This window comes from Neoarthrinium moseri (genome assembly GCF_022829205.1).
Source record: "Neoarthrinium moseri strain CBS 164.80 chromosome Unknown scaffold8_Wmoseri_CBS_16480, whole genome shotgun sequence".
Lineage (NCBI taxonomy): Eukaryota > Fungi > Ascomycota > Sordariomycetes > Amphisphaeriales > Apiosporaceae > Neoarthrinium > Neoarthrinium moseri.
The window spans coordinates 952,217-978,881 of NW_026055122.1; the positions used below are offsets into that span (position 1 = coordinate 952,217).

General features: G+C 52.2%; 7 protein-coding genes across 7 annotated transcripts; 2 read left to right on the forward strand and 5 right to left on the reverse strand.

Moving 5' to 3' along the window:
* Positions 1–2,267: 2,267 nt before the first annotated feature.
* JN550_003569 (uncharacterized protein) lies at positions 2,268–3,695 on the forward strand (the record flags this gene model as incomplete). The annotated part of the gene is made up of 5 exons (XM_049314987.1): positions 2,268–2,399; positions 2,490–2,856; positions 2,914–3,008; positions 3,065–3,178; positions 3,234–3,695. The coding sequence occupies 5 exons, from the start codon at positions 2,268–2,270 to the stop codon at positions 3,693–3,695; spliced, it is 1,170 nt and encodes a 389-aa protein (XP_049174760.1).
* Positions 3,696–4,695: 1,000 nt separating this feature from the next.
* Positions 4,696–6,270, reverse strand: JN550_003570 (uncharacterized protein; the record flags this gene model as incomplete). Its single annotated transcript, XM_049314988.1, has 4 exons — positions 4,696–5,318; positions 5,391–5,737; positions 5,800–6,080; positions 6,139–6,270. 4 exons carry the CDS (start codon positions 6,268–6,270, stop codon positions 4,696–4,698), a joined length of 1,383 nt encoding a protein of 460 aa, XP_049174761.1.
* A 677-nt stretch (positions 6,271–6,947) lies between these two features.
* Positions 6,948–8,914, reverse strand: JN550_003571 (uncharacterized protein; the record flags this gene model as incomplete). Its single annotated transcript, XM_049314989.1, has 3 exons — positions 6,948–7,347; positions 7,413–8,847; positions 8,911–8,914. 3 exons carry the CDS (start codon positions 8,912–8,914, stop codon positions 6,948–6,950), a joined length of 1,839 nt encoding a protein of 612 aa, XP_049174762.1.
* Positions 8,915–12,250: 3,336 nt separating this feature from the next.
* Positions 12,251–12,689, forward strand: JN550_003572 (uncharacterized protein; the record flags this gene model as incomplete). Its single annotated transcript, XM_049314991.1, has 2 exons — positions 12,251–12,523; positions 12,582–12,689. The coding sequence occupies 2 exons, from the start codon at positions 12,251–12,253 to the stop codon at positions 12,687–12,689; spliced, it is 381 nt and encodes a 126-aa protein (XP_049174763.1).
* A 476-nt stretch (positions 12,690–13,165) lies between these two features.
* JN550_003573 (uncharacterized protein) lies at positions 13,166–14,094 on the reverse strand (the record flags this gene model as incomplete). Its single annotated transcript, XM_049314992.1, has 2 exons — positions 13,166–13,840; positions 13,933–14,094. The coding sequence occupies 2 exons, from the start codon at positions 14,092–14,094 to the stop codon at positions 13,166–13,168; spliced, it is 837 nt and encodes a 278-aa protein (XP_049174764.1).
* A 1,131-nt stretch (positions 14,095–15,225) lies between these two features.
* JN550_003574 (uncharacterized protein) lies at positions 15,226–19,620 on the reverse strand (the record flags this gene model as incomplete). The annotated part of the gene is made up of 5 exons (XM_049314993.1): positions 15,226–16,025; positions 16,080–16,759; positions 16,812–16,903; positions 16,957–19,410; positions 19,462–19,620. The coding sequence occupies 5 exons, from the start codon at positions 19,618–19,620 to the stop codon at positions 15,226–15,228; spliced, it is 4,185 nt and encodes a 1,394-aa protein (XP_049174765.1).
* Positions 19,621–22,205: 2,585 nt separating this feature from the next.
* JN550_003575 (uncharacterized protein) lies at positions 22,206–24,137 on the reverse strand (the record flags this gene model as incomplete). Its single annotated transcript, XM_049314994.1, has 2 exons — positions 22,206–23,913; positions 23,968–24,137. 2 exons carry the CDS (start codon positions 24,135–24,137, stop codon positions 22,206–22,208), a joined length of 1,878 nt encoding a protein of 625 aa, XP_049174766.1.
* Positions 24,138–26,665: the final 2,528 nt, after the last annotated feature.

Below are 26,665 nucleotides of genomic sequence, written 5' to 3' on the forward strand. Positions count from 1 at the left end.
TTTATTAACCGCACTTCAGCTGTGTAGCTCCGAATACAAATAATGAGAAGCAATATCGATCAGTTATCGCACGTAGTTGTTGAGAAGGTGAGGTTCTGGCTAGCGAGGGGTAGAGAGCAATGAATGTAAATCCCTCCAAACACCAACACGAATACAAATGCAACTCAGAACGCTGATTCTCCACCACGCAGCTCCACTGAGCTACGACCAATGGCCAGGGATTTACCACTGGCTTGTTCATGCAGCCCGGAATGGGAGATCAGGGTGGTCGTGGGGTCGTGTTAAGCGAAAATGCCCGCAGGAACTGGATTGAAACTTCAAGGGTCCGATTACCTAACCGAGACAAGAACTGCTTGGCAGGGCGCCATCGTGCTATAATAGGCCGACCAAGTGCGGCAAAGCGTCCGCGCCGCGGGCCTTTGTTACTAGTTTCCAAGTAGGGGCCCCAGTCCTTTTGCTGCCCTACAGATATCAATTTCATGGGTAATAATCCCTAGCAACCTAGCGTTGTGCAAGACTTTAAGGACGACGTACGCACCATCCTGTATAGACATGGGCGATGTCACATGGCACAATTATTATGCATCACGAACCACGCCACGAGCGGTACAGGGTTTTGATCGGATTCGAGCGGAAAGCACCACAGATCATTCCGCGATGTGGTGGTATCGCGGTATTGTGCCGCGAATAGGAGATACGACACTGAGTGGACGGCCGCGTCCTGCATATCTCACATCTCACAACTCGCCATTCTCTAAGCACACGCTATGCCTTGAATTGCTCTGTGGATCGTCCGATATGAACAAGCCACAAATTATTGCGTCCTACTTTAGCAACCCATCAGACTCTCGTCGATGGCTCTTCATAGTTGCTAGCCGTTGGGCCGCTGAGCCGTTCCGAAGCAGACTGGTGGCCCATCAATTTAGGGGGTTGCAGATGGACAGGCTTGCCCTTGCCAACCAACCGCAGTCCAACAGCGGTGCGGCAGCCAGGCAAGCTACGGGCCATTAGCTGAGGCACGGCTCGCCGGGTGGTGGAGCCTCATTGATGGGTCCTGAACACACTCTCGGCAGCCCCACGAGCATCACTTACGCGGCGATCGACCAGCTCCACAGTGTTAGATCAAGAGGGGCGACAAGGGCGGGAATAATCGCCGGAGAGATTCGACCAGCCTATCCTTGCTGATGTCGTGAAAGGGTTTCATTAATTCATTGAGAACTCTCAGGGAGTCTGGAAATGAAGATCGAGAACGGCCCAGAACAGTTTCCGTTGTTGCAGCCTCCTGGGCTGCCATTTGGGCACGTCAGTGGTGCCCGTTGACAGACCAGCATGACTCAGGCGCCCTCTTCAACTATCCTCTTCTTTGCTAATCGACCCCGCCGATCTTTGCGCCTAGAGACTATCCAGTATAGCGGGTCGGCACCGGCAATGACCTCCACCTGGGACTGCTCTTGTCTTCCGGCAGTTTGGCAAATAATGATACCGCTTGGCATGGCACCTCAATTTGTCAACACCGTAGCCATAGTCTGATTGACGTGGCTGCGTGGGCATCAAGGGTGTCTGCAAAGGCCAAATGCGTATCGGGCACGTCGATATCACATGCGCATTGCCCCACGCATTCCTTCGCTTCGACACAGAGCACCGTGTGGTCCCTGACGAGATTGACGTGCTCTGGCACTACCAAGACAGGCAAAAGTCTGGTCAAGTAATTTGCGCAAAAATGACTGGATGGACAGTGCCAATAATGGTCCAGGGACGAAGCTCGAATGGCCCGAATGGTGAGGATGTCAGATGCTGTAAAACTGACCTTTTTTCTCGGTCTCTTCTACCGAAACAGTGGTGGGTCACGGGCACAACGTCTACCCACTGTACGGATACGTAGTGTCATGCTACAGCAAGGGGAGCACATTCATACACAATTATGACATGCAAACCCCCTGGGTACCGGGCCTTCTAGAAAATGACCCCTTGCAATATGATGATTCAGGTCCGACAGCAGCAAGGGGTGGAATGGAACGGCAAGGTCGATCTCTTCACCTTGAGCTTACCTAGCGTTGACCTTGTCCTTATGCAGTAGCCATCAAGCCGATTGGGACTTGATGTTCCAATTACCAAATGAATAACATACCATCAATTGTTCTCGACGTTCTTTCATTTATCCACAGCGTTAGCTTGCTCTTTTCTCGTTTCGTTTTTCGTTCCCTTCCACGTCTTTTCCATCGTACGCCTATCCTGTTGGAGACCGCGACCAGGTCAACAAAGCCACAATGGCGATTGAGGAACAGTTCGCCTTGATGGCGCTAGGCCTTATTGTCATTGCTATACGCATGCAAGTGCGATGGAAGCAAGTTGGGATTGGCAATTGGCAACTGGATGACTATCTGATGCCCGTCGCCGGTGTATGTCACAACACCATTTACTGTTTGGGGGAACGCCCTGATCGGTCGATCAATCTGAATGGGTTACTAATATCACGATTATCTACGCAGTTAGTGTTTGTCCTAGAAACGGTCGCCGCGTTCCTGGTCGGCGCGATGTTCGACGGCTTGACAAACAGTTACATGACCGACGAAGAGCGCGCCTCACTCGACCCGAGCTCACGAGAGTTCTACAATCGACAGTGGGGGTCCAAGATCCAAGTCATTGGCTGGTCTTTCTATGCTTTCATTTTGTGGAGTCTCAAAGTCTGCATCGCAGTTTTCTATAGCCGCCTTACACAGGGGCTGGCGCATCTTAGACTACGAGTTCGTATCGCCTATGTCCTTCTAGGCGTAACCTACGCCACTGTCTTCTTATCTCTTTTACTATCATGTCAGCCAATGTCCAGGTTTTGGCAGATCAACCCGGATCCAGGCAGTAGGTCATCTACTTTACAAGTTTCACGCCGTCACCACGCATGTGCTAACCAAGTAGATCTCTGTCAACCAACCAACTCGAAACTCTATGTATTAATTATTCTCATCCCGAATATCATTACGGATTTGTACCTCTTGTCTATTCCTCTGCCAGTATGTTATCTTTACCTCTGGTACCGAACTATTCTTGTAGCTAAAACGCCTCACAGCTGCTATGGTCAGTGAAGATTGGGACAAGGAGGAAGATCACATTGATGGCTCTATTCAGTGGCGCCATTTTCGTGATTATGGCAGGAACGATTCGTGCAGTTGTTATCCTGACGGTAATTTCACATATCTCCTAACGCTGCCGTATAGCATTAACTTAATTTTTCACAGGCTGGGCCCAATGGAGCAGTGTCGGGCAGTCAGTGGGCTTGTCGCGAAACCTTCGTCGCCATTATTGTTGCCAACCTTCCTATCATCCAGCCTTTAATCCGCAAGGCTGCAGAAAAGATTGGGTTGAGCGCCCTCTTCAGCCGTACGACGACAAATGGGCGCAGCAAGAGCCACCAGTTGGAGGACCGAAATCCCTCTGATGCCTTCTCTAAGAACCGCAAAAAACCTACCGGACATCCACTGTCTGTGCCTCACGGCAGCGGTTGGGCCAGCGACGAGCATATCTTGGTCAGTGATCAAAATAGGAGAGGCTCGAAAGAGAATGGAATTATGGTTGCACAAGAAATCACAGTACAAGAAGAGCGTGCATCGATGGCAGTGCCCAAAGGGGCTCCGAACCCTGGAATCCACAATGACTGGGACTACCCAGGTGCGACTGGCGGTGCGGGTGGCAAGAAATGAGGGCGTTACCCAAAAGCGGCGGGCAATGATGTGCTGCTTGCTGGGAGAAGTATTGAGGCTTTCATATCTGGTAGCCAGTACTAGTATCTACTAATAGTATCGTTTGTCACCATCTGACTTCACTGCGATAACATTGGTAGTGGTTTAAATGCTCGATCCGTGGTCTTGAGCGCTCATTTGGGGTCTTCATACCATCCGGCATAGAACCTGAAGCCGAACCCTAGCCGCACAAGGTCTATTACTAGCATGTCGACGAATGGCTGGCCATGTTTGTCCTTTCTCGAGAAGGTGTCGTACCACTTACAAAGGGCACATTGTGGCTCGCCAAGTCATCTAAAAAGTGAATACCTTCAGATGAACATGAAGAATTGACTTGAGACACTGGTCCCCTTGGCTCCTGTCGTGCCACCATGTCTAAGCATTTGTTGACCTAACCCCAAGTGAGGAGGGCCAAAAGTCTTTGCAGAATTCAATCTTAAAACTTGTATGAGACGTAGACCATCAGATACTGTCCAATCAATGGAGTTCCGGTACTCCGAAATGTCGTATGATACGGTTCCACTACTATGTACTATGGTAGTAAGGGGAACATACCTTATACAGTAGATTTCATCAGGGGTGTATCGTCCCGACTTGTTTTAGCACGAATTCAAGGGGGGACCCTGGCACTTTAGACCCTAGATCCCGGTATTATTCAGCAGAGCTGCAGGGTCACCATGTTTTTGTTCCTATCTCTTCCGCTAGTCTTTGGTGCAATTGCCCAGAAATTTGGTGTTTCTGAATTTCCATCCGTTGACCCGAAGCATCACCCCAAGTGCTGTGCCACGATCTAAGAAAATAGAGGAAAGACAAGAAGACACGGTATCATCTCAGGTGAATGAAGGACTCTTTTTTAGTGGCGCTAGGTCTTATTAGGATAAGTTTGCGACAGCTCGCCTCTTTTTGATCCCATTTGACAAGCAAACAAGGTATGAAGCTACTTGTAACCACGGCCGAGTGCTCACGCCTTCACAGCGACGGCCACCTTCTGCTCCTCAACACTACTGCTATCCGGCGTTGGTCTTGCCTCCGCAACGCCTACCTCTGGCTCCCAGCGGCCGTACAAAGCAACTACAGTGGGAGGTATTGTGGCAAACCACAGCACCAACCCTAGGATCATCTGGTTCAAGTTCGACCAGTGCGTTGCTCCAACTACATACGCTATCGTACTGCCAATAGATTCCCATGAGCGTAGAATACCTGTCGTACGCGCCACATCCCCGTGTCGGTACTCCTCCGAAGCCACGCCTTTGCCGACTTCACCCATCAACCAGTAAAGGTATGTTTGCAGCGCCTCGTAAAAAAAGCGGAAGAACAGGTAAACTGCAAAGGCAGAGTCGCCGAATGAACTGCCGCCGATATCGAAAGCTGTCGACTCCTGGTGAGAAAGCTGCACCTCCACGATCGCATTCCAGATCCAGCAAGCGCTAATAAACATCGCAATCCCGATGTATACGGCGCGAGACTTTGCTCTCTGAGAAACGCGTGGCAAATCCAGCAAATAGCCCGTTATCAGGTTAGCACCGAAACCCACTACGGCTGTCAGGAACGAGGCAAGTGCACGAGAGCGGACTGTAAAGTATGCTGTGGGATAGATCAGCGATGCTTCGATATTTGCTTGTCATGTATATGAGTATTGCGCAAGAAAGCACTCACTTGTCAAGTAGTTGCTCTGGTAAGTTACACCGAACTGGCCCGCAAGAAAAACCGGCACCAGAAGCAGGAGGTATGAGCTTTTCAGCTGTCTCCAAATGGCACGTGTTTCAACAGAAAGACTTGTCTGCCTCATGTACGCAATTTTCGTCCCATCGCTCCTGACAACTTTTTGAGGCTGCGATAATAGGAGCGCAATGGGCGCTCCAAGAGCAGAGATGGCGATGAGTCCGAGGTACGTGTTGTAGCTCACTTTGCCGGTTGATCGAGTGTTTACATTGATTGCCAGTGAAATGGAACCGCCAATCAAGGGTCCAAACTGCCTGATTCCCATCCAAATGGCGATGTACCTGTATCGATATCATGTCAATATCCGCACAGGGGATTAGGATCGAACGAAGATGAAACTCACTTCCCCCTCTTGGCCTCTTCTGGGTACCCAACGGCAATGGCTGCCTCACTAGCCCATAGAAGAGATGCTCCTATACCACAAAGCCCAGCGCCAAGAAGCATGAACCACTCATTCCCGTAACGGTTGTTGCAATAGAGCCCCGCCGCATAAGGGGTGTAGAATGCTGCTCCAAGGACTAGTGCCCACTTTGGCGTAATCTTATTGGATACACCGCCTGCTATTGCACATCCAACAGACATGAGACCGTAGGTGAGCGCATTGGCCGCATTATTGAGGAATGGCTAGCGGCAATTGTCAACGAATCAGCCATAAGGTAACAGAATCGGCCAGACATCATACACTAGCTTGACCTCCAGCTCCCAGGTTGTTGAGAGCAGTCCATATACCTGGCTCACAAAGACTGACGAGGCCAACTATTATGACCTGGAAAAGACACGAGCGATAAAACTGAGCAAGGCGTTGTATTGCCATAGCGAAGGATCTCAAACCTAACTCGAAACTTGGGTTCTTGTTAACTGCACCCCCAAAAGCGCGCATCAGACCAACTTCAGACCAGTCACTTCGGACGCCGGTACAATATATATAATCACTGACTCTATGCTCTCTCCCTGAAATAGCACGCCATAGCTCGTTATTGAACTGGACCTTGGAGTCCCATTACCATGCAGCGCAGATCACTGCCTAAAGACTACTTCGCGTGTCAATGCTGCACCGACAAAAAAAATACAGCCATGTTGCGAAAGATATGGCTGCCTATTCAGGTTTTCCAAAACTGACCGGCCCCCAAAGGAACAAGACCTACCCCGTAGTGGTGGTCGAGCCCTTAATCGTAACAGGCCGAGCGCGATATGTTGTACTATTTACGACTCTCTCTAATGAGTCGACAAGACCTTCGGCAAACGGCTGAAAGGATGCCGTAATCAAGGAATGATTGTGATGTCTGCCATCCTTGTGGGGAATGGCGTGCTACCACTAGAAAACTTTCTACAACACCGTACTCCACTATTGGCGATAACCTCTACAATAAAAATCACTTAATACATAGTGTGTCTTTTTTATGTATGGAGTCTTTGCTGGTAAATAGATTCACGTTCTGCCAAGAAGACCGGCAGAAACGTGGTGTGCTCAATATGTACCCGAATGCCCAATTACTTGTCATTCTCATTCCCTAGCTTCTTCTCGTGAGCTACGTCCTGCTCGAAATCCTCTGCATGCGTCATGAAAACATCATCATTGATGTTGCGATGTCTCCACCAAAAGATGATGGTTTGAACGAACAGAGCAATAGCTGGGGCAGCCCAGGCCCAAACTAGAGTAGGATCGTCGATAGCTGGAATCAAAATCTCGCCCAGAGCGCTGCTCAAAGCTGTCATGAACAAGAAGAGTGCTACGACGGTACTCCTCATATGTTCAGGAGCGCGTGCGTAAGCAAGCTCGTATGCGGTCACGTTAACAAAAATCTCAGACATCGCGCCGAGTGCCACATTAGGTATTTGCCACCAAATGGAGAGAGGCGACACGTCGTCGCAAGTGCTGGCTTCATAGCCACTGTTTGGTAATTCATGTCAGCGTTCTGGATGTCAGATCAAGTGACTCATCAAGTGGAAGCATACCATGGGCTTGTCTCGTAAACACGGTATTGAACGATGGCACCAATTACGGATGATATGGTGGCAAGCATGAAACCGAAAGTCATTCGGCTAATGCGACCAAACTTGATGTTTCTTCGCTTCAAGAAAGGGTAAACAATATGAGCCATGAACGGAGCGAAGAAAATGATGACCAATGGGTTGAAGTGACTTAGTAAGTCATTGGGGGCACCATTAGAAGTCATAGCCGCACCCTGGTTGCTCTGGACGCTTCCGACACCTCCATCATTCAGATTCCACACAGGAATGTAAAGGAAGATCTGGACGGCTTGCCAGGTGCGTCGTACGTCATCAACGTTTTTCTCCGAGTAATCGGCAAGGACGTCACCTTCGGCCAATGTAGACGGTCTCACATTGTGCCACAAATTCTGCGAGAAAATATTCCCCTTGCTCGCCTTCAAAGCACTGACAGTGATCTTGATAAATCGAGTCAAATCGGAACCTTGAGGCGGCGTTCGGATGGTGCGCTTATACGTGAAAGCTAGCATTATTGGCAGAAGGAAGTAGACAACCCCTGGCACCAGGTAAGCCAACCAGAAGCTGTGGTACTTTTCGATGTAAACCACAGCGATCGAAAAAAAGGCACCGACGTTGACAAAGGCGTAGAAGATGAGCATGATATGGTTGATAGTCGTCTCTGGGTCGACAAGCACCTTCTCTCCTGACTTCAGTACCTTCGTGTACTCTCGCTGGTATTTGTATTGATCGATGACTGTCGGCGCGACGTTTGGTTTGAAAATTCCGGCTCCAATGGCTAGGAGAGCGAAGCTGATGAGAAAGACTGCAACTCCTCGTCCCGCTTGCAGAAGACCGGGGGCAGCGCCTCCAATCATAATGACATGTGCAACACCCCCAATAATGACACCCCAAACTATGGCTTTGTAACGGCCAATCTTGACATCTGCGATCCAAGCGCCGAAGATGGGGATAACATAGGCGAGGAATGTAAACATGAGTCCCAAGGCCGAAGCAGTCTGAAGACCAAGGTTCAATGCACCGGCGTGGGAATTCGGTTTGTTGGGATTGATAGCACCAGTACCAGGACCGCCCTCGGGCAATGGGAATTGCATGTAGTTGTTGAACGCGGCCTTGACACCATAGTAGGATGCTCGCTCGGCCATTTCCACAATGCAGAGTGACCAAGATATCAGAGGGATTGAGTCGTGGACTTTACGGAGCGTTGTGCGCTCTTCTTCGGTGGGCGCCGGATACGCATCGTCAACGATCCGACCAGTCTCGGTTGCTGAATTCAGTTGCGACTCGACGTTTCCATCGTCAGAACCTTGACTCGCAGACTCGGTAGCAACGATTCCGGCATGCTGCGTCTTATCCGAGCTGAAGCCTTGAGGAGCATCGGGTTCGACGATTTTCTGGACGGTCAGACCAACGACATTCTCGGCTATAGAGAAGTTAAATTAGAAATATGCGTGTCGGTACTATATGTCGGATAGAGGAGACTAACCCATGGCTATGTTAGCTTCTCAAGCTATCCGCCGTGGTTTCGTAGACAAGGAAACAGAGTTGACAAGCACGCCAATCTGTCTGGGCAAATACTGGGCAAATACTGGGCGAAAGCTAGGCAAAAGCTAGCTCTCAAGATAGCAGGATTATCGCCTTTCATATATGCCGCCAAGACCAATTGCGAGTTTTGATAAGGTTGTTGCGCCATCGTTAGCTTGGCAATCCCTGCTACCGCCTCGATTTCTTTCTCGTCATGATTAACTAGGATCGGAAACTTGTAGATACGAGCGCGGACTAATTGGCCGATTGGATAACGCCAAACCGGGCATTGAGCCTGGTGCTGGGTTTCTGTCTAATTGTTCGCTGTTGTGTCGATACCGAAGTTTTCGGAGGGCTCCGGAGGAGGTATTGCGTTGAATGTGGGGGTGCGCTAGACTCCCTATCTCCCTATCTCTTCATATGAATCTAGCCCCGAACCCCTGGCCAAGCATGCCACAAAGCTTTTGCATTAATCAGTTAGGCGGTATAGTTATATGCTCAGTAATATCTGGTTGGGTTTGTACGTGTGTTCTCGTAGTAGACAGGATTGAAGTGTGGGTTTGACGGTATGGGTTCTACACTAGGAACTCAAATTTGATCCTTGGCCAGTACAAACACCGTGGTGCATTCCTAAGCCGTAAACCGCCAGACGATTTTGGAATCCGGGCATGAGCTCAACCTTTGTTCGCTTGCACGGAGTCGTCGTGTGTACTCCACTCTACATATGGCTCTCAATACTTCCAATGTTGCAGGTGTGGGGTGTCGTACCATAGTACTGCTCCACTGGCCGCCAAGGGACTAGAGACGGAGATGTGTCTAAGTACAGGATGTGCTCTCCGACAGCCACAAAACTACGGACTATGTAATATGGTGTCTCATCTGTATCCAAATGTCTAGAGTTCTGTCGTGATTAAATGAATTGTTACATTACTTTCAAAGGGAAAATATTTTCGAGGTCGGTCATGTCTTTGAATGGGATTTTCTTCCTACGCAGGCATCCACGAGCCTTACCTATTGCTGTTCTCAGTAGCAAGGCCTTGTAGGTTTGAATATGACTGATATGGAGCTTTACGAAATTGATGACTCTTTCGTCACTAGAAACATGCCACGACGTTGTAATAATCAACGTAGTGTTACGAGTAGTCATGAATGCGACATAAATAAAGCGAATTATATGAGCCAAATGTAGATACATATGGAATGAGATAATGTAGAGATGCTATGGACATAAGTATCTGGCATAGTGCCTACATATTGCTCGGGCTGAGGATGCCCCTTAGTACTTGTCGATTCTGTAGAGGCTCTCCCCTCTCAGCGCATCGTTTACAAGAGGATCTTCTGAGACCAAGAACGGCCCCAAATTGATTGCCGGGCATTATCCAATGAGTAATGTTCTGTCAGACCATAGTGGAGTCCATAGGCTTGTCATAGAGAAAGTTTTAAACTGAGCAACAACCTGACTGAGCAATCGTGTGTCTGGCGTGAAAGTTGAAATAGCATCGAATGGCCAAGTTTTACGCACACGTCATTCGTGTCTGCCAGGACCTCAGGTGAATCTAATATTCGTCTGAACAACTGAAAACTATTGGTTGTGCGTCGTTGAAGCGTATATGTTCATCCAACGGAAAGTGTGGCACAATCACGACTACTAACAACAATCGAGTAAGCGTGCCTACTGCCAGTCAGTATCAAGCTCACCAGCCAACAAAGGCAGCGAAAGGCAATAATAAATTTAACAACAAGACTTCTAGAACACGAAGAGGTGCATTTGCCAAAGAAATTACCGGTCGCTAACTTACACTACCCCTACTTATCGTGATCCATGCGCCCGGAGGTGATCGTGAGCATGCCTTCCGTGAAATCTCCACTTTTCTCGGGCCCCACCCACTACATGTCCGATGTATCCCGGATCACATTGGGCCGGCAGCTTCCGGGCCAACAACAATGAAACCATTTTTTGATCATACATTAACATCAAAACGGCGGGGCCACAGCTTACGGCGGCGGGATTCTTCCCAAGGCGCAAATTGCCAGCAGAATCCTAGATGCCTTGCTTCTTTCAATACATAAGGACCAGTACTCACCACCGCAAATCAACTTTCCTCACACATCACAACTCCGAAGTGCTTCACGCATCTGCTCAGCTCTCGCTGCACCGGGTTTTTCTGGCCATCATCTCCGAGTCGCTTCCATAGCTTTGCTCAAGGTAAGCAAAATACTCGATCGGATTCATCGATATGCCCACGGGCTGAAATCTTCTGGTCCCCCATCGTTCCCATCATCGTCAGCACTCCCACCTCTCGTCGCAACCCACCATCAAGACCTGGCACCACAACTCATCAACTTTTTATCGCCACTAGCCGTCATATCTGTTCTCGGGTATGACCTATGATTTAGGCTGTCGCTTCGAGATTTTCAATGTGGTGGGGCAGGAAATCGTGCATCTTGCCTGGATCCTCCACCCTGAGGCATCATTATTGACTCTTTGGAAACGCAAACCGCAATCCCTTTTCTACCCCACCACAAGCTTGCGGCGCCCCATCAGAAATCCGCGTCACGGCAACACGACTGGCACGTGTTCATTCACCCAGCTCTTTTATACCTCTTATTTCTTCACTCATTGCTAACCTTTGTCGTCACTGTTCAATGGATCAAGACACTTCTCCTCCCCGTCGCAGCGAAGCGACCACCACCTCTGCGCCCATGACTGAGGTAACCATCCCCCACCCCGTTTTCCTTGCCCGGTCTCTCTGCCAGCCCGTCACTTCCGGACAGACGCCATCCCAAACAGCACAAGACTCGTTGGGGGTTCCTCCACGGCCAGCAGTGTGCCGAGGCATGTGTGTTTGCCATCCCAAACCTCCCTCCTTTGGGTAGGGGCACTCACCCTTCGGTACGCCCTGCCGTGGACCAGGAAAGGAGTATGTGCTGGGCGTGCTGTCGCAGCTGCTGTTCATCCCAGGTCATCCTTCGGGGTTCAGCCTGGCTAGAGAGATTCCTTCCTGCGGTCTCTCTAGGTGCGTATTGAAAGCGCAGTGGGGATCCTTACTGTAAGTCCGGCCTTCGGGTGCGGTCGGTGAGGCGCGACTTGATCGAATAATTTGCCGCTGCGTGGAGCATTGCTTTGCGGGGTACTGTTGTGGGATGGACACAGTGATGCTGGGGGGACCGTGGCGTATGAGGATCTCGGGACTTGCTTACTCGGTACTTTTGTCCATTCCGTTTTACTGACGGGGTCGCAGGCAGAGAACGCTTCTGCGAGGAGGCTCGCGAGCATCCAGCAGACCCAGGCCGTCGCTACGATGCAAAACATTGCAGAAGCTATGGAGAACACTCTGAACATGTCTTCTGCCATGGGTATGAGCACACTTGATGAGGTTCACGACAGTCTGGAGGAGATTGCTGATTCTCTCGAGAACATGCGACACTCGACCAAGGAGCTCAATGCTGCTGCCCAGTCCATCGTTGGGATGGCCAGTATTGTCGACCATCTTCATGAAGTGGTTCACACCATGAAGGCACAGAGCAGCCGCGATCTCAAAAAGATCAAAGAGTTTCAGAAACTCCAGAAGCTGGTAATATGCCTCTTTCTTCTTCCATTGTAATAAATTCAAGCTAACACCCAATCCGCAGTATCACGAGCAGTTTCACTTCCAGACTCAGGCCTTCTCCGCTGCCCTTGTGGTCGCATCGATAATTATTATTGCCTTTTTTAGCTACGTTTTTCTTATGCGCGTATGACAGTGCGTATATGAAAGAAACCATTAGAAACCGCTTGTCGGTCAATCATCCGCATTATATCCGAGAGATAACGTTAAGGTGTATTTGAGGAGCCAAGAGACATGGTATGATATTTTCGACATGACCAATGTGTTGTGTACAACGCATGTGGCGTAATGCATGGCGTTTGGAGATACCCACTGGCAGTTAGTGTTTTATACTGCTTTATACTCATGTAGTCGTTATGCAAGGTGAATTAAGGGACTTTTAACGCAAATGTCTCTGTGTTGACGTGTTAGAAGTCCACGGGGGACATGGATCAGGCTATAATGTGATCAATTGATCTACCGGGGACGTATAACTCAGAAGCATCAAGTCCAGCATTGCAGCAACTCCATCCCCATATTGCCAGCCCATCCCAGCCATTGACTGGGCCCCTTAGGGCTCTAACACACCCCGAGTACCTGATGCCAAGTCACAGCTTCCTTTTGATGAAATTATACACGAATCTCACCGTTGATGGCCCAGGGCCAGTCAGTAGGAGACACAGCAGTCAGTACGGCTGTGACGGTCGAGTCCGAAACAGTAGTCGTAGCAGTCTCTCGCAGAGGCCAGTCGGTAGCCTTCGGGGCCTCGGTGAACGTAGCGGTGACGGTTGAGGTCCTAGGCCAGGCGGCTGAGTTCTCCGCAGCCAAGGTAGCTGTGACGGTTGCAGGCCACGGCCAGCGCTGGATCAGCGAGGCAGTGTCGACGGCTACGTCAGCAGTCAGGGTCGCGGTGACGGTGGAAGAGTCGAGCGTGGTGGTGGCAACTTCGGTCAAAGTGAGCTCGGTTCCGGTAACAGTGGCCATGTCCACATCGGTGGTGATGGTGGACGTCCAAGGCCAAGCAACAGAGTCCTCGGCCTGAAGCGTGGCGATGACCCGCAGCCAGGGCCATCTCTTGTCGATATCCTGAGCCTTGTCGAGCTGGGCATCGGCAGTCAAGGTGGCGGTGACAGTGGACGACGCGAGCGTAGTAGTCGCGACCTGAGACAAGGTGACGTCGGTCCCGGTGACCGTGGCCATGTCGACGTCGGTGGTGATGGTTGACGGCCAGGGCCAGTCGGCGGTGTTCTTGGCCTGCAGAGTTGCCACGACTCTCTTCCAGGGCCATCGCTTCTCGATAGAGCCCTGCTGAACAATGGGTTGTTAGATTTCGATGGGATTGGAACTGGAACCTCGGCGAGCTTCTGCTGGAATAACAGTGAAAGATGATCACATACCTCGTCGCGTTTATCGTCGACAGCGGAATCCAAGGGCAAGCCCTGAGCGAGCCGGAAGCTGGCAATGGCAACAGCAGCGACGGCAGCCGGAACACCTGCGGACATACCTACTGCACCAGTGACACCAATGACGATAGTGGTGACGAACGAAGTAAGCTTCATGATTAATGGGGGAAAATGAGTGCTTGAGTGAGATGTACGGAAGGATTTGTGCTTGAGGCAACGAATGTCAAAGACGTCGAGAAGTGTTGACTTGGTTTATCACAGCAAAGCAGTGAGATGTCAATGATATCGCTTCTCGAAGATTGGTGAGGCTTGGTCGGTTTGAGAATGTGGTGAGGTGCGAAGAACAGAAGCAAGGGAGGAGGAGAAACTAAGAATGGGTGCAGGCAAGGGACCTTTTGTACTCCCCCAACGACAGGAAGAGTCTATGATCTTGACTGATTTGCTACTGCAAGGAAGGAAGCGTTAGGATCTGGACTCTACCGAATCACTTTGGCTGGCTATGGTTGTTTGCGTGTTTGGTTGCCCTGGCAGTTCTAGACTTCGCCTCTTGCGAAGATCGGATGAGTATACTGGGGCCCGGGGCAACTGCTCGCGGAGAGCAATGTATGAACTCGGAGGTGTAACGCGGTCTAGAACTTCTAATGGACTCAGATCAGTTATCACACGAAGCCACGAGCGTAATCAAACACGTACACATTTCCCATAGATTTCACTTGAAAACCATCCGGCCGAGCTACGTCCATGAAACATAACGTAAAAGGGGGGCTGGTGACAGGATGGCCGGACAACTATGTCTGCCTGAGGTCGGTGACGGCGCAGGGTCCTTGTGTATCAGCATAACAAGGCATTCTTCCACGAAGGTGCACCGGCGCACCCATCACCAGTCGCGGGGGTATGTCAACGAGCGCAGCCAATGGTACAGTGGTGCGCGAAGCCGTCTCTGATTCGTCAGAGGTTGTCCCTCCGTGAGTCCAATTCTCGGAGCATATTATTGTATTTCTTTTCTCCGGGGTTCCCTCTCGTCTTTCCATTCAACCTAGAGGGCAACCCTGGGGCGCTTATATATGAAGGAAACATCGGGAGCCAGACGGCCAACTTTACTGGTAACAAGAGTCCGCAGGCGGGATTTCGTGTTCAAAGCTCCTCGATGCACAGAAATTTAGTTCGTGGGATCATAATTGCGTATTTTAGTTACATTGTTATCTACAGGTCTCTTGGTAATACGAAAGTACCCATTAACACTATCTCGAACTGGTCCAGTACTGTCTAAATGTCAACAGTGATGATCTAGATGCCCGTCCACTTCCCAAACTTCTTGAAGTCCGCATATGTCGTCCTGAAGATGGCCCGGCCCGAAGCATCCATACTCTCGTTCATGATCCTCAAGCAGGTCTCAGGGGTAACGCTAAGGATGGAATAGAAGCCCGTCTGCAGCTCCTTCCGGACATCCCTGGGTATATCGCCCTCCAGCTGCATCTTGATGTACAGCATGAGTACGCGGAACATGTACTGGCCCGCCGACCGTTTCACGACATCGGTGGCGGAGTCAAGGCTGCTATTCTTTCTGCGGGCGACGGACGCCGCGCTGGGTTCGCAGATGAGCGTCAAGAGGCGCGTAAACTTGACCGCATGGCGCGCCGTGAGACGGGTTTCTAGCCATGGGGGTTGGGTGAAGCTTGCGATTTGCTTCGACTGTGGGGCCGAAGGGTTCGCCAGGAGCACGCGGAGAAGAGCCTGGAGCGTTGTCACGAGAAGATGGTGGTGGCCCTCAAGACGCAAGCGGTGCCGTCTGATGATGATTGCCGTCAAACGGTAGAGAGTCGCAAAGATCTCGCCAGCGGCATTTGAGTCCTTGATCTCGGGACCTGATGCGGAACACACGGAAGCAATGGCGTCAAGGGTCGCCTCGATGTTTACTTGCGTCATAGAGTTTGCGTGCTTGTCGAGGAGCAGCTCGACTACTTGTGCAATGTTCTTAAACTGTTCCAACGACGATGATTTGGACAGCGTGTGGATCAGGATGACTTGCAGTCTTGCAAGGTCAAAGTTCTCGCTTCCTGCGATGCTGACTGATAGAGGTCCCGTCACTGGATTTTTCCTTAGTAAACATCGTTCAAGAACAACCAGATAAGTAATCATACCTTGAATCGTATCAATGAGCCGAGATATGATCATATACGGGACACTAGGATTTTGCCAAGCAGAAGAACTGCTCACAAGGTGGGCAAGGACATCCAATCTCGATGCTGCGTCTGACTCTCTGGTCACCGCATCAACGAGGTCGTTAACCCACTGATCCTCCGGGCTTATCTGGCAGGGCCGGCTGGCCTGGGTCATCAAAATAGAGGAGTCTGGCGTCTTCTGATTTTGGGCCAAAAAGATCTGTAGTTTCCAGCCAGTGGCTATGCCTCTTGATGCGAGCGTCTCGCCCGCATTTTCCAGTCTAGTGACTGTCTTGGAGGACAGCTTGATCGGACGAGAAGCTAGGTCTTGCTTGATGGAGTCGGTAGTTCGGAGGACTAGGTCAAGCAGTAGCAACTCATCTTGGCCTTCATCAACCTTTGCAGGTTTCTTCAGTTTTGAGGCCAGCTGGGATAGACTGTGCTCCACCAATTCGCGAAGTCTTTTGAGGACAGATCGTCGGTCAAGGATGTCCTTGACAGACTCAGCTGTGGAGGATTTATCGAGAGCGACTACAATGTTTTTCAGGAGAATCAGATGAACCTCTGGGTCCTCAATCTGTTCAACGTCTAAATCTTTCACGTAGAGCTGCATCTGTCTGAGGTATTCTGGCGAAGCTTCGGGATTGGCGATTATTTGGCTTGTGTATGTTAGCGGAGAAGTGGCATGCTCAAATTGGACTAGGGTTTTACCTGATCATTAGTCTAGCCACTTCGTCCACGTAGGGGACGGTACCAGCAGACAAGTATGCCGAGATGTTTCGAAGATCCTCGAATGCAATACCCTTCATGTGGATTTAGCATCACTGTCTACTAGGTTGGAGGCTTGAAGACTTACAGTATAAAACGTGGGCTGCGACATAACTTGCACCAAAAGACGCAAGATGAGTTTGGCGTATGTGACGTCTGAAGCGGCGTTCTCGTCAATGTGAGACTTGTTCTCCTTCCACGACGTCATAATCTGTTTTCTCCGTTCTTTCGTCAACGTCTCTTTTGGGAAAGTAAGTAGAGCAGAGATCTTCGGGACAGCGGTTGATTTCGTCCACCCACGTCCTGGGTTAGAGTTTTCGAGGCTGTCGATGATGGGGCTTATCATCTGCTCAACCATGTAAATCGAATCTTCCACGCCTGGTAAAGTTGGGGCATCTTCCAGGAGTGGCTGCATTTGTTTTTCGTCATCGTTGGCGGCTATCCTTGATCCTAGGCGACTGAACAAAGTGCCTATGAAATCTGAGGCCCATTCCGTACCATTGCCATCGGTTGCCTGGCTTAGCTGGGGAAGCCATGTGAGAGCAAGATTTAGGAAGGGCGACAATACTGCAGTATCGCGGCTCGATTCTGACTCTGCCACAAGTCTTTGCAGGAACGATCGTGCAAGAGTTAGGATATCTGCCAACTCAGGACCGTGTGGCAAGTTTACCAGACACATGTTTGAGCAGTATGTAAACGCCTCATAAGTAGCGCGGTCCGAGAGAGCGCCCTCGGAAAGGACCTTGGACAAGTCTGCCTTTGTTTTCTTCCAAATCCGGTGGACTTCGCCAGAGGGGACCCAACGCGTGGTTGTGCCAGTTATCCGCCATCGGAGGGATTGGATCTCAGGCGAACACTGGGATTGAGATTTGTCTTGGAAACTGATGTCAAACAGCCTGGAGCCAAGGGCCGAGATATAAGCCTCGTCGTGGACGCCCTGGCAGATTGCGTCAAGGATAACCAGGTAGCTACCACTGGCTTGATCCTGACCCTCGAGCCAATCAACCAGGCTCGACAATTGCTTCGTGGATAGCGATTCTTGAAGCAGTTTTCCACATTGTTGTCGTACGCTCAAGTCGACCCATACAGACTGGTTCGAAGAGAGCTTGGTAGACTTGTCGAGAAGCTGGGATAGTTGAGCATGCCACCTCTGAACAAAGGCAGTCAAATCACGAGCCCTCGCAAAGGCTTCCGCCATAGGATTCACGACTCTGTGTACTAGGAGGCTGTGGTTGGGATCGTCGCTAGACACCGAGCTTGTCCGGGTGAATAGTGTGTTCAGAAGCTCGTCGTTGAGGAGGAACACATCGGGGTCGCACTTGACGATGTCGGCGACCAATAACCAGTTGGTGGCGGCGTCTTCGAGTCCATAGCTGGTACAAACACGACGAAGCGTGTCAGAATCAGGCGGGCAATTGTAGACTATAGCATCGTCAAGCATCGGTAGTACCACAATTTTCGCCGCCTTATGTTCAACAGCGAACTCCAGTAATGACTTGAAAACGCTTTGGGTCCACGACAGATGCGCGCTCTTGGACTCGGGATCTTCAGAGTTGCGCCCAGCCATCAGCGACAGCTTCCACAGGATCTGGATGCAAGAAGAGACACGCTGAACGGTTGCAGCATTGGCAACGTCAAATATCCCAAGCCCACCGCCGTTAACAAAGACTGTTCGTGTTGGGTTGATGAGATTTTTCATCAGCATTCGCTCGACCTGTTTGATCCACAGCTGTCTCACAAGCTGGCTCCCCTGGTTTGAGTCAAGATTGCGGAGCTTCTCAAGAACGACGCAGCATGGGAAGTATAAGCGACTTGCAAACTCGTTGGGGTCTTCGCTGCTTCCGAGGTGGAACTCCCAGAGGGTAGTCAAGCTCCAGATCCACTGCTGTTGCTGGCCACTGAGACCCCCTTGGACAGTGTCTAAGGAGCGAGCGCAAATCCAAAGAAGCGGCGCAACCAGTTCCTGCGCCTCTGAGGCGGGGACGCGGAACAGAGACCTAACATGCTCTGCACCGATGGTGATGTGCTCAACCTTCTGCGCCGCAGCATCTTCGAGGCGGAATAGGAGCTGATTGAGAGCGCCAAACAGCTCGGTCGCAGATCCGACGAGGGCTTCGGGAGATCTCAGGTACTCGATGTCGAATCTAGGTTGCTCGTCCCTCTTGCGCTTGCGCTTGGCCGGGGCATCTCCGTTCACCAGCTCTTTCTGCTGCGGTCTGGAAACGTCCTTGACACTCTGCTTCAACACGGGGAGAAGGCGGCGCTCGATGAAGATCTTGGAGAGGGAGAACAGCGGGATCCTCTCGAACAAGCAGCCGAGGGTGGTCCACGCCAGGGGGTATCGTCGGAGTTGCTCGGCGGACTCGGCAGCGCCGTCCATGTGTTTGAGGAGCCATCGCAAGATGGTTTCTTCGGCGGCGGAGGACTTGCCTCCCTTCGCGGCGGCGAGAAGCTGCCATATGTCGTTGATCTTTTCGTCGAACTGGCGGGTGGTGTCTTGCTCGAGGGACCTTGCAGCCTTGATGAGGGCAAGCTGCCTCACCTGCACGGGGAGTTAGTTCTTCCACCACCAAGAGGTGCCAGTCAAACTCACGTGAAAGTCACCGTTCGCCATTTGAGCTTCGTGGGCCAAAACCGCATGACGCAGCTCTCGCAATTGCACCTGTAAGTCGGTCTCTTGACGCTGCTTTTCTGGGCCAAGCTCCCCGCGGCGCCGGTCGAGAGCCGCCCAAAATTTCCAAAATTCTGCCATCCCCGTCGAGCCCGGCTAGACTGTTTCCAGCGGCAGTGCTGCCACCCCTTGTCACCGCCTTCGGGTTCCAGCGTCAACAGCGACGTCAACCCAGTGCACTCGGACCAAGGAAAGCTCCGTCAAGTCCCGGCCGCCTTGCACGATTTTGGCGCCAGTGCACATGTGCCTATGAGCGTGTGAGAGCCTTCCAAGGTTGAGAGCTGCTAACAGTCCAGCTCCCGACCTCAAACCTTGAATCCAACGACACCAATCAGCCTGCCCAACCACCATCAACGGCACCAATTGCTATCCCGTGAGCACCTCTGCGAGCTGCCGCGACTGCCACCCCAAGCTGATCGTTCCTTGAAATCTAGTCTGCCCAAGATGTCCAGCCCATCGGTCCCCGCGCCCACAAGCCCCGTTTCGCGGCCTGTGAGCGAGGCACTTTTGAACGAAAAGGTACCCATTGAACCACCCGCTTGCCCTGCCCATTGAGCGCGTCCCCGTTCCTGCCTGCGACAGGCCACTACCGAATCCGTCGATGAACACTCGGGAGTCCTAGCTTCTACTGACAGAACAATCGCCGCGTCTAGTGGGACCGCTGCCTGTCCAACATGCTCATCAAGTCCTCCCTCGGCCTCGGCTTCGGCGTCGTCTTCTCAGTCCTCCTCTTCAAGCGCCGCGCATGGCCCGCCTGGGTCGGCGTCGGCTTCGGTGCCGGCAGGGCGTACGAGGAGTGCAACTGGAGCTTGAAGCAGGCCTCGAGAGACCTCAAGCGCTCGGCATAGAGACCCTCAAAACGATGCACCGACCGACAGCAAACAACAGCAGTGTCGCGCAGCACTTGTGGAATTAGGATTGCGGCATCACGGTGGAGGACGCACGAACAAAATAATATGGGGACGCTGCCGCCACTGTACCACTATACCAATAGACGTCTTTTCTCCTTGGTTCCAACACCATTTGCCCACTTGCCCATACAGGCCGTGACTGTGATGGGGCCGACTGGAAGAGAACCCCCACCAGTTTGACGGATATCCATAACTGCGAGAAACCATGACTTGTCCCTGCCATGGAGTGTGAGATGTTAAGATTTCCGATGGCGTGGCTGCAGTCGAAGTTACCAAGGTCTTGTGGATATATTGGAATTGCCTAGGCCCCCTGCTTCAATATCGATGTGCATAATCCTACTGACACATGTAACCAACAAGATCCTTCTATAGAATTCTCGTCTCCAATTGTATCTTTGAACATATCACAGGCCTTGTTTAGTCCATGTTCTGGTCGTGAACCTTCGTCTTCTCCAGTCACCAGACTGTGGTACTGCAATCCCGCTGGCTATGACCTCTTCCGCTTCCACGTGCCACGGTGTTTTCTCTTCATGCCAAAGTGATGCCCGTGGCCTGCCAACCGCTCTTTGCCTGTCCTCATTTCCACGATGCGCTCTTGATATGTTACTGTCGGCACAACGCACTTCACCTGCCATTTCGCCGAAACTCTTCCTCCTTGTAATACACGGCACCTTACTGTCAGAGGAGCCAAAGTCAGATATGGCACTACCTCTTCTTCTCAAGACCAAGGATTCCCCATTGGTAGAATGATCTCCTTCCACGATGGCCCTCGTACGGGCTCCAGCCAGGTGTCCACCATCATATTCATCGCTGTATTCGTTGTCATCTCTGCCGACAAACTCACTCTGTTGGTCCTGCCTCTTTTGCTTTGGCGTTGACTCTTTCCTTCGCAAGACCGCACCCAACAGAGCCAGGATGCATAGAGTCGCGACGACCGCAGCGCCGGCTGTGCCACCAAGAAAACTGAAAGGACATATTGGAACGTGCGATTTCCCCAACCCCGGCTTGACGCCTCCAGCTAGTTCGCGAGACGGCCCCAGTGAACCAGCGGGAAATGCGAAACTATATATGCGACCCGGTTTGTGAACGGATCTGTAATGTACCGAGCCCTGCGGATATGAGCCGGTATGGTCTTGGTATCCTGTTTCTGCGTCAAGGTCTCTTGCTTCATCGGTAGGCTGTCTACCGAGGTCGGCGGCATATATGCAGTGATGATGGCGCTGCAGCCGCCGGGCGTGCAGGGTCGTCGGCGCCGGACGGGTGGCGTGGTGTGGGAGACGGGGCGCCGAGAGCTGGAGCGGCGACTGCGTGCCGAAGACCTGGGCGGTTCGTGCTTGGGATAATTTTGCAGGTGCCATATGTGTCATTAGGTTCCTTTGCGCTTAAAATGTATCTAGGTACTTTCTGGTTTGATATGATATGGACTTGTAGTCCTGCCGATGTAGGAAATGTACGATTTGGTGGCCTGACTTATACGCTTGAGAGAAGCAGAGCATCAGCGTATGGGAATGGGTGACGATTATTTGGTTTATGCGACTTCCAAGGTTGTTGTGACTAGGAGCACAGTTGTAATATGCAAGATGTTTCTTGCGAGTCTGATTATCAAACATCCTCAGTGACAGGTCACCTAATGACTATTGAATACATCTCGAGCCCTGTTGATTCGCTCCCAAGTTGATGCCAACGCAACTCGATCGTCGTGTCGGGTGGTGACTTATATTACGCCACACAAGGTACGATAGAAGCAACGATATCTCAGGCCTTCAGTCTTTTCACATGTTTATCCATCGGACCTTGCTTCGCAGCACCTCTCTTGCCAGCTCCTTTCCGCGCCTCCTGCTCAGCGTCATCTGCAAACTCGCCATCATCATCGTGATCACTCCCCTCAAACTGCTCCATCTCCGCTTCACCCGCGTCCTCAAACAACTTCCTCCACGTGCCATCCTTGACCTGCTGATCGTTTCCATGCAAACCGATCGAGTAGGCCGTCTTGATGGCCGCAATACAGACGCCTCTCCTCTCGCCGAAGTCCAGCATCGGCTCCGGATACGTGCCCTTCCTCCGCTCCCCCAGCCCATCGCCCTCGACCTGGACGCCGGCCTTGTCCAGCGCAGCCCGGGGCGCCTTCCACGGCTCGTAGATGTACTTCTGGTCGAGGTCCTTGAGCTCGGGGACGTAGTGCCGGATGAGCGCGCCCTGCTTGTCCCACTTCTGGCCGAACGCGACGGGGCTGTAGCAGCGATAGTACTGGGCGAAGAAGGCGGTGCAGCTGAGCCACTGCCAGTTGCCGGCGTTGCAGGCGGGCTCGTGGTCGAGCAGCAGCTCCTCGAAGACGTCGGCGCCGCGCTCCCAGTGCACGTAGCAGCCGCCGCGCGTCAGGAAGCACGCGACGGCGTGCCGGCCCAGGTGGTGGATCCAGCCCTCGGCCCGCAGCTGCCGCATCAGCGCGTCGATCCACGGGAACCCCGTCACCCCGTGCTTCCACCGCTGGAACCACTGGTCCGCCTGGGGCGTGTCGACGTGGTACGCCCCGCTGGCGGCGTTGGTGCCCGTCTCCGTGCCCGCCTCGGCCTTGGACGGCAGGTGCCACGGCACGAAGCGCACGTACGGGTTGTTGAGAGTCTGAACGAAGGGCGAGCCGATGGCCGCCTGCGCTGCAAAGTACATGTCGCGGAATAGGAGCTGGCCCGTCAGGCTCTCCGGCGGCGAAGAGGCACCCTTGTACTTGTCGACGAGGTCTTGCACACGCCAGTAGAACAGGCGGACTGACAGCGAGCCAAAGTGCAGATGGGGAGATAGCAATGTTGTAGACTGCGGTCTGAAGGCTGCCGGGCTGGTCTTTGGTTTTTGGAATGTAGCAGCGTACTCTTCATCGGCAATGATGTGTTCGAGGGCCTTAAGAGCGCGCGTCTCACCGCCACGATGAGGTGTAGTCGCTGCTGGAAACCCAAGTTCTTCCAGTGTCTCGATGGCGAAGTCGCCCTTGGGCCCAGCTAGACTCGTGTATGCCTGGTCTTTCCCATCACGCAGAGGAGCATTGACGTCTGGCTTGGGGTCGGGGGACTCAAGGCCGAAGTCGAGCGGCATGTCCCCGGGATCGGGAAGATGTTTCGGCGCCGGAAGGGGCCTCGGGATCTTGCCTACCTTCTTTCCGGCCGCCTGAAGCTGGGTGATAGACATGGTTGGCTTTCCGCCATTCTGAGCAACCAAGTCGTCGGAATCCCACAGCGTTCTACCGTAGGGACTGATGACTTTCACACCAGCTTTCTTGGCCAAGTCGACGACGACTTTGTCCCTCTCCCGACCGTAAGAGTCTGTATCCTTCTCAAAGACCAGATGTGTCACTTTCCACGCTTTGAAAAGCTTGGGCATCACCGTCTGTGGCGCCTCGCGTACCACAAAGAGCTTTGACTTTGGATTGAGTTTGGTGATTGACTCTGAGAGATCATTCTGACAATCAAACCTGAGATGTCTGTTAATATGTGGGAGTCTCGGAGCATCTAGCGAGTTTGCTCACAAGTACTGCCATCTATTTACACCTCCCTTGGCCCTATACACATAGTGAGGATCCCACGTAAATATAGGCCACAACACGTCCGGGTTTAGGTCCAATGCGGCCTTCAATGCAGGTGAGTCGTGCAAGCGAAGATCTGTGCGGAACCAGTATATCACCCTGGGGTTGCCCATCGTGGATTTCAAAGTCGCATGTATTCGCTATTCACGTGGGGGCGACGACAGTCATTGGTGTTTTTTTGAGGCTGACGAGGCTGTTGCGTATTTTGGCAGAGCTTGGGCTAGCCGGTCCCCAATAAAGTCCATGATGTCAACATTCCAGCCACACTACCACAAGTATTGGCGGCAGTTGAGCGCAGCATTAGAACCAGGAGCCTCACCCAGAAAGAAATGAGGCTCAAGCGTAGCATGCTGCATGTGGCACCGCAGTGCCAGTTAGCATCTCGGTGAGCCAACTTGTGAGCGTTTGCAAGCCTCCAAGGAGCAGGTCAACTGTTGAGACAAATCCGGGTGCATGAACTCTATGCATCCCGACGACCAACCTACTCGAGCATAGCAAGCAACAACTGCAGTGAACCACCGATTCTACTTCCAATGCGTGGATATGAATGAGATTCTGCTATTGCTGCCAACTGTGGGCTTCCACGCAGGAATTACCATCCTCGGGTGGTGGGGCACTGGCCCAAAGTACGTCGAGTCCCAGTACCTACTTGTAGGGGATCTTGTGTCGTACCGTCATGGGAGGATCTACCACTTCAATGCAAGCGAAGCATATCCTGGTAGCTGTTATTGACGGTGAATAGTAAGCATTTTTCGGCGATAATGCACAATTGCTCAGGTGCTCCTCCTCTTCGCAGAGGATCTTGGACATCCACACACTGGCGAATCTTGGAACTTTGACCGTGGCACCGGGACCGGCCGTGCTCCCCGGATAACGTCCACAGGCTAGCGCAGGAACGATGGCGGAAAGGTACTTACACCCTTGCAACTGCAGCGCAGCAAGGCAAAATCCAGTATGAAACGGACGGTTGAACTTTGGCCAGCGAAGCGGAAAGGAAGCATGAATGTAGGAACAGGATCGTTGCTATAACAGCGTGGACAATGCTGCTACTGTGTACAAGGAACTCGTACAGGTCCCAGTTTTGATTTCGCCGACGCGTTTCTACCAAGCGGAACAAAACCCCTTGCAGACGGCCGGTAGGGCCAGTGAGAAGGGCGGGCCGGGGTACTCAGTATTAATTACGTCGTCAATGCGACAGCTTTGTTTCTCGGGCCTGGCGAGAGATGCTGATTGGCTGTTTATTTCGAGGACATCGGGCATCAGGGCGATTACGGCAGATAATTCTCTGGCGCATAGCCGTCGGGATATAAACAGAATAGGAGGCACATTTTTTCCACTGAGGATGAACCCTAGAGATAGGAGCTTGATGCATACGGCAGAGTTTAGTCGGCGGCGGTCATGCACCTAGCTCTGCAGCTCTGGTGATCTATTCCTGGCCGGGAACAGCGTCGAGTCGCGTGTGCTGCTCCCAGCAAAAAGGCTCAGGGTTAGTGGGCGTCCTAGTTGTCGGCCAGGCGCTGCAAAAGGTGTCCGTCTGGCTGTCAGACTTATTATGATACCGGCCACCGGATGGTAGGCACCTAGAGTACCACACTAGCCAGATCGACAATGCGCCGTCGGACACACAACTGTGCAGCTGGCCAGCTCATGTACACAACAATAGAGCCACTGCAGTGCGCGTCCACCCTGTCTCCTGCTGGGTCGAAACGGTAGCTGGGAAATGGGAAGGCTCCGCTTCAACGACAACGGCAGAACGGTCGTTGCTGCACGCAATCGAAAGTGGACTGGGCAGATGAGAACAGCTCTCATGGTTGATGGCGATCCGGAGCTGCACAGGGGGGGCCTTGGGGAGGGGCCCCATTGATATTTTTCTTAGCCTCCCACCTGGCCACTTTAAATGAGCACACTGGGCCGGCGCTGGGCCGTGCCTCCTGCCACTGGGGCGGCGGCCCACTGTTGGTCTCCGCCCCTCCAGCCCGTCCAACAACAATCCTGGTCGCTGTTGTTTCATGGCACTCCTTTTGATGAATTTCCGCCGTCCGCATCTCAGACCCCCCGGTCTGGCAGATGAGGAACAAGAGCAGATCAGCGAGAGCGAGCGCAACGGTCCCGGGATTTTTTTTTCTTCTGTTCTTATCAAGCACGGCCATCGAGCTGACGTGAACGTCCGGTGAATTAATTCTCTTACCCTGCCGGCCGCGCGAATCGTCGTGTCTCTGCGGCATTCACTTCAATCTTTTTTTCTTCTTGTCTCGGACTACGTACTGCTGTGTACCGCGTAGATACATAATAGGGCTACTAGGCTCTAGGCTCTGGGCTCTAGGCTCTAGGCTCTACTGTGATAGGCTCTAGCCAGTTTCGATCCCTACCCCAAAGTGGAAATCTGGGAATTTCCCACCCGGGACACCCAACCCCTTGCGACGGTCGGCACCACCACATACCCAAAGCCGCCAGCCAAACATCTTTCGTCAGCTCATCCAACTCCCATCCTGCCCGCCAGCCTGCCAGGATACCCGTCGTCGCAATCGACCGACTGCGCATGCGCGAGGACGAGACCGCCAGCACACTGTGAGGCACATCGGCACAGGGGGGGAGACAGGACGGCCACGAGAGAAGACAACCGCCAAAGACACAGAAAAAG